The sequence below is a fragment of the Bactrocera tryoni genome, chromosome 2, assembly GCF_016617805.1.
Source record: "Bactrocera tryoni isolate S06 chromosome 2, CSIRO_BtryS06_freeze2, whole genome shotgun sequence".
Taxonomy (NCBI): Eukaryota; Metazoa; Arthropoda; class Insecta; order Diptera; family Tephritidae; genus Bactrocera; species Bactrocera tryoni.
In genome coordinates this window covers 45,398,105-45,405,023 of record NC_052500.1, presented here as the reverse complement: position 1 = coordinate 45,405,023, position 6,919 = coordinate 45,398,105, and the positions used below count along the sequence as shown (strand labels likewise).

Below are 6,919 nucleotides of genomic sequence, written 5' to 3'. Positions count from 1 at the left end.
TGAGTGGGGTTGGTGGATCATACAAAGAGGTGACCAGTGTCATGCGGAGACTTATTGCACGCAGGACATGTATTGGATATGTCGAGGTCTATTCTGGACAAGTAGGAGTTTAACATGCTACAGTATCCCGAACGAAACTGCGCAAGGGTAACTCTCATTTCTCGCGGCAACTCGAGCTCTTCGTCTGCGATGGGTGGTGGTTTGACTCCAAGTACGCCATTCACTGGAAGAGATTCGGTAAAGGTGCTAATGGCGTCCCTATGAATGGCGGTCAGTGCTTGTCGGAAGTTTGTTGCGTCCGAAGTCTGATCGGCGTACTGTCTAATGTCGTCGACGTAATTATGGATGACCTCTTGATGTTCCTAGGAAGCGGTTCCGCTCCGTGCAGGTGATTTCTGCGAAAACATCCCAGCAGGAACTCCCTGGAGAGGAGTTCATTATGCTCCTTAACTGAGAGCATAAGACTCCTCACTACGTAGAGTTCAGTGTTCTGACAAGTCTGAAGCTTCCTCATCTGCGTTCCACTGCATCCAGGCGACCATATTGGTGCGGCGTAGTTGAGGACCGGCCGGCCGATTGCCAACAACATTTCTTTGTCCTTTCCCCATGTGTTGCCGTCTAGCTAGTTGAGGATTTTGTTGCGGATCTGTACCTTGGCGATATCGCGGTCATATGAGGAGTAAAAAAGCATAGTCTATCAAAAGTTACGCCTAAAATCTTATGATTGTTGACAGTCGGAATCTTGACGTCATCGACTACAATATTAAGTCAAGTCTTTGTCAAGTCATTTGGTGGGGGAGAGTATTAAGTTACGTGCAGAGAAGAAGCGAGAAAGGTCGGAGAGATAGCCGTTTACCTTTGAACACATGCCATCGGTTTTATTCCCCAATGTCAATATCGTGCAATCATCAGCGTACGAGGTTTTGCAAACTCCTTTTGGTGGAGTGGATGTTTCGAGATACGGAAGTTAAGCAATAGCGGGGAGAGGACACCTTTCTGCGGAACTCCTTGTTTAATTCTTCTCAGTTTATAATTTTCTCCTCGAATGACCTGCAGTAGCGTTGTGTGACTGACTGTGTCAAAGGCTTTTGACAAGTCCAACACTACGAAGATCGTTCTTTCACAGGGTGGTTTATGGTTAAGGCCACAAACTATCTGAGCGGTTATGGCACTAAGTGCACTTTTCGGAATCCATGCTGTTGGTTCGCTAGGCGCAGGTGATGAGTTAAGGTCGGAAGTAGCAAGGCCTCAATTTTCTTCACTACTAGGGAGAGTAGAGTTATCGGACGGTAGGATTCCCCTTTGTTGGCGGGTTTCCCAGGTTTCTGTAGTGGGACTACTCTTCCGACTTTCCACACATCGGGTATTTGAAGAATGGTCAGCGACAGGTTGAGAATCTTGATGAGGTAGCTTACTCCCATCAAGCCTAGTTCGACGTTCACCAACGGTTACGTCCGTAGGAATGGGTAGAGCGGTGAAGGTGCTCTCAATAATTTCTGTGAAGCCGACCCAGTTAGCTTTGTTAAAGTACGGTTGTCCACAGAAACAAATCGGGATCCAGGAGCCCATAATTCTGGTGGGAGTTTCATTGTGCATAATGTCAATCTCTTCCGCCAGCTCCATCCTCCTACGATTGTTTAACAGGCAGAAATGCCAAAGATCGGGGATGTTCGAGCAAGCAAATAACTGCGGCAATATTGCAACCCTGATGTTTTTTTGCAGATACTCAGCTGATACTTAAACAAATATTTTGCAAATATATTGCGCGGCGTGCAGGTGCATTGAAGAAGTGAAGTTTAAGAAGTCTTTAAACTGAATTTTTAATCAATTTAACAGTGGATAACTTGGTGGATAATTAATCTTAAATGCAAAAAAGCAAGGAAACAAAGTTTTTTTCGTAAAAAAGTGGCTTATGACCGAAATTTGAAAGAAGAGGGCAATAGTAAAATCGCAAAACTTCTTAAATCAATTCGATTTTATCCTCCAGATATACATATATTTATCACATTTTCGGATGACTCGTGAAATACAATGATAATAATTTGTTATAAACAAAAATAAAGAGCGATTTCGCTTGCCTCATTTTTTCCATCATAAATTTTTTGATGCCGATTTTGTCACTTTTGCGCGCAAGAAATGTCAAAATTTGAGTTCCTCGAACGTTTGACATTTGCAAAAGTCGCTACATTTTTGCGTCGAACATGATGCTCTGCAATATTGCCGCAGTGATTGAAACTCGAACATCCCCATCGTGTACCAAACTGCAACGTACTCCAGAGTAAGATCGAGGAGATAATTGCACTTATGAACCGGGTCCAAAAAACCTAACTAAACAGCCGCTCAGGTCTTGAGTTGTGCCGGTTTCAACGTTTTACGTAAAGATCGTGAGCGAGATAATGAAGCAAGGTTCCAACTTATGGCAGCCTGATGCACGGAACAGACTGTGCGAGGAACCAGGAGTTGCTGAGTGATTCTCGCTCGAGGATTGGATCGGGAAGAAGGTTGGGGGTGGGGACAGATCAGAATAGGAGTCATGTTGCCTGTTGGAGCTCCTACGACCGTGGAGGTCCTCTGTTGGCCACTAGGATGGAGTGGCGGCGCAGTGCGCGAACTATGTGCAGGTTGCACAACCGTAGAGGCTAAGGTCGGAGTAGTGCGTTGGAAGCATGCGGCCACGTAACTTGTGGTCTACTATCTGAGTGCCTTAAGGATTTTTTTTGTTTACTTTATTAAATTCTACAATATATTGTCCCAAATTTTGAAGTGGATCTAAGTACTAATTTCTTGGATACAGCCTTGAGAACTTGTGGGCTCGAGGCTAGCTGCGCTAAGTGCCCCGTTTATCAAATTTATATGAACAAATACTTTTTTTTTTGTACCTCTGAAACCCACCTAACCCCTTAAGGCCTGAGCAGGTCTTAAAATGGCTCCATCCATTGCATGTATTGCACCTGACCGAGGTGAAGTTTGGATGAAGCCTTTTAGCGCAAATTCCTCCGAGCCCGGGTAGGGCTCAATGCCAGCCAAAGTCAGGAGGATAAGGAGCAACCCTGCTGCAAGTCGTTGTCAATGACGACAAACTTAGACTAAAACATACCTATCTAAACGGATTTAGGTCACCGAAATAACAGCCCTTGCGAAAAACCGGTTGTTATGGGAATTGAAAAGAACCCTTCGCATCTGTTGATGCACATTTCTTAACATTGATCTAGTCGATATATTCATTTCCATTGACATAAATCCCTTTAGGGTACCCGCAGATTGGATTCTTAAAGCCCAACCGATGCGCGTATTGCCTAAATGGGAAAATGCGCTCGGTTCAGCTTTAAGCGTCCACTCTTCGGGCACCTTTAAGGGAGTTTTGCGATTGCGTTTTTCCTTCCTTTTCCTTCCTTTTCTTTCTATCATCAGACTGTAGACGTTTAAAAAAAGATTAATGGTGTGATAAAAAAACAATTTCGAAACATTAAGTTTTACCTCCTGATTGGTAGTACCATTGTCGTTGATCATTCGACCAAGGACTGCCAACAGGGCACCATTCCTCGAAATTCCTTCCGTAATGTTTTCTGTCGCTACAAAAACAACAACCCAACTGATTATTAGTAGACACTACATACAAATATGAAAAATAATGACAAGACTAAGCACACATATTAAATTCACAACTATAAGGACTGTCAACTCGGCACCATGCCTCGAAATTACTTCAACAATGTTTTCTCCCGCTAAAGCAGCAACATTAAATTCTCAATTTTCTATTTTCTGAGTTTTCTTTTACTTAAACGTAACATACATAAAATTTTATAATTTATTCATTTTCTCCATTAGTCTTTAATGTTTTTCTTATTGTTGGTAATTGATCGCCCAATTTTATTGGTAACCTGTCACCCCAATCACTAGCCTTGGCACATCGATAGGCATGTCTTTAAGATAATTTATAAAAAATATCAGGCAAACATTTTAAAGGTATATACATATTTAATCAATGTTACATTACCTTCCATGTTTAGAATGTGTAAATATGACTTCTTGCAACTTCGCATCTTCTGTACACATCCTACATATTATATGTTTGGAACGCAATAACGTCGGTCGTACTAACCTTGGCCACTTGCGAGTTGGATCTGATATCTTGCCTTTCTTGAAAACAACGTAAGAATAACGAGCAGTTTGTCGATCGTTTTTTACATCTCCCAAATGCAAAGGGACGTATCCTACTTCAAAATTACAAGGCGTTCTATCATCATTATTGGAAAGCCGAGGACATGTTAAGTTATGGGAACACTAAAATTACATAAAATAATATTTAATAATTAAAATTAAAAAAAATAAAACTTTTTACCGGTGCAAAAACTTCTCCCTTTAATTCCACGCTGTTAAGGTTCAAAATAAAATCTCGAGCTTCATTAATTAACTGACTTCCGCGTCTAGTACCTTCTTCGATAATGACCATATAACCACTGCATTTCTTCCACAAGTTCAGTATCACATCTTTGCGACTTTCTATGTTCGGTAGCTCAAAAAGAGTATATGACAATACAACCAAATCATACAAAGTCTAAGGAAATATATAATAAATATTCTTATAATAGGAATAATATCATATCCATACCTCTATGGCAGGTAGAAACTGTCTGTAGTAAACATTGCGAAGTAATATTTGTTGATTTTCATTACCTTCACGTAATATTAATTCCGATAGATCATTCATATGGCGGGAACTATCAACATTGTAATACTCAAATATTGTGTCTTTCCACAAATTACTGGCCGCCCACATACCAGTGCCCACGCCCGCACCAAAATCAAAGTAACTTCTAGGTTGGAACGATTCATCACGCACTCGTATTTCATTTAATATACTTGTTAGTACACTATACTCCTTTGCACCACGGCCAATTGCGTAAACCAAAGATTCATATGAACCATATTCAATCGGCTTCCATGAATAATTTCGTTGTGCCACTAATCGTTTTATTAACTTTTCCCGTTTACTCCTCCAATGAACAGCGCTTTCTTCTCCTAGTAAAGACAACTTCTCCGGCGGCATGCGACGATCAACTTCTTCCATAATTAATTTCATTTTCAAATTTATTTCCTCCTGTTTAGCCGGAGGATGTCGGGAACCTATATATTGATCTAGCTGTTTGCAATCTTTCAACAAGGTTTTTATCGGATAATCTCCAATGACACGTTCCAAAGCATGGCGCAGGTTTAAGGGTAGCTCAACTTTTCCAATTTTTGCTATACCAGGATGATGCCTCGCTTTCATCTCTTCATTCTCTAATTTTTCAATAAGATTCGGTTCTACCTCCACAGCAATTTTGCATGTGTTTCGGACGAAATGCTTTGAAATTCCATATCGCAGATTGGCAACCAATTTTAATCCGATATTCATAATTTTTTCAATTCTGATTACAAATTACTAAAATTGTATGATTTTGAAAAACAGCTGTAATAGTTGCCATCTCATTAATAAATAGGTTGCAATAAAAATTTCTATCATATATTCCTTTCACGGGGCATCTCGACAGGATAAAATCTATGTCTTACGAACTGTCAAAATTATTGCTATTGCCATTGCCAAATCTGTATGTGGGCATTTGTTATCATAAGATAATCATTTGCGCAAAGGCGTAGGGTAGGTAGGTTCGAGCTGATGTAGCGCATGCTTTGAGTTCTTGAAAAATTTATTTTATCATTTACGAAGGCAGAATTTGGGTAGGGTTTGTCATAATTGTGGCATACATTTTATATACAGTAGAGGCCCGCTAATCCGAATCAATTAAAACCGGCCCCTATCCGGAATATAAGGAAATCCGGATTACCAAAGATATATCAGAACTACGTATAATGAAAAATTATTTATAAAATTCTGTTTGTTTATTATAACAAATAATACACATGTTCCAAAAAAACAAAAAACCAATAAAGTATAAAAGCATAAAAGCGAATGTAGTGAATAATAAACATGTGATCCGGATAAGAGAATACGGATAGAAAATTTCGGTCCGGATTACAAGGGACATAATAGAAATTTTGAGTTTTTTAACCCTGTCCGGATTACAGTGAAATCCGGATTAGGCCATGTCCGGATTAGCGGGCCTCTACTGTACCAATTAAAATAATAAATTTAAAATGAGCAATGATATTTTGATTTTCGCTAGTATAAGTTTATTAAATTTTAGATTTCGCTTATTCCCAAACCAATTGCATAATTTTTCTGTAAATTAACAATATTAAACTAAATAATAATTTTTTGAAAAAATATTATTTTGAAAATGTTCTTTATTTTTATAATATAACACAACCGGGTCAATACTCGCTCTTCTAATTTTCAGATTACCGAAATGAAACTGCCGTCGGTATATCTGCAAATGGGATATGTTGCATCTTCGAAATTTTCATAGAAATGAAAACTGCGCTGTCAAACTGCTGAAGTGACAGCTTATAGCTTACGATATATGGCATACGAATTAGTTTGCGATATATTGTAAGATATAAGCAATGTGGAGTCTTCACAGGCAATAGGCACGGCAATACAGTTCGCAAGACATAGATTTTATCCTGTCGAGATGCCCCGTCATTACGGGTCATCTCGACAGGCTATATGTATACTAACTGTCAAATCTATTGCAACCCTGTGCTAACTGTCATTTTAATTAAAGAGGATTGTTGAGGAAGCTAAATTTTAAAAAAAATTTTATAATTTCGATTTAAGTTATAAAGGTCCGTATCCAGCTCTGAAGTAATTGCTCAAGGAAAAAATTACATTATTTCTTCAAGTAATTTTGACAGCTGGTTACGCATTGTGAATGATCCACTTTAGAAGAACAAGAGAGAATAAACAACCCTGCAAGACGGGTAGCTGTTAGCAAACGTGTAACCGACTTGTTATTGTTCACTTTTGCATTCGTTA

General features: G+C 39.3%; 1 protein-coding gene across 1 annotated transcript; it reads right to left on the bottom strand.

Annotated features, from left to right (window-relative positions):
- Positions 1–3,721: 3,721 nt before the first annotated feature.
- On the bottom strand, positions 3,722–5,460 carry LOC120769319 (methyltransferase-like protein 17, mitochondrial). The gene is made up of 4 exons (XM_040096269.1): positions 4,613–5,460; positions 4,343–4,558; positions 3,998–4,284; positions 3,722–3,923 (listed from the first exon to the last, which is right to left on the bottom strand). The coding sequence occupies exons 1-4, from the start codon at positions 5,396–5,398 to the stop codon at positions 3,809–3,811; spliced, it is 1,404 nt and encodes a 467-aa protein (XP_039952203.1). The 5' UTR covers positions 5,399–5,460; the 3' UTR covers positions 3,722–3,808.
- Between the last annotated feature and the right edge of the window lie 1,459 nt (positions 5,461–6,919).

Excerpts from the sequence above, each read along its gene's own strand:
- LOC120769319 (XM_040096269.1), bottom strand. The coding sequence starts at position 5,398 with ATGAATATCGGATTAAAATTGGTTGCCAATCTGCGATATGGAATTTCA. Across the intron at positions 4,285-4,342 it reads AGGGAGAAGTTTTTGCACCG|TGTTCCCATAACTTAACATG; the intron begins GTAAAAAGTTTT and ends ATGTAATTTTAG. Across the intron at positions 3,924-3,997 it reads ACACATTCTAAACATGGAAG|ACATGCCTATCGATGTGCCA; the intron begins GTAATGTAACAT and ends ATTATCTTAAAG.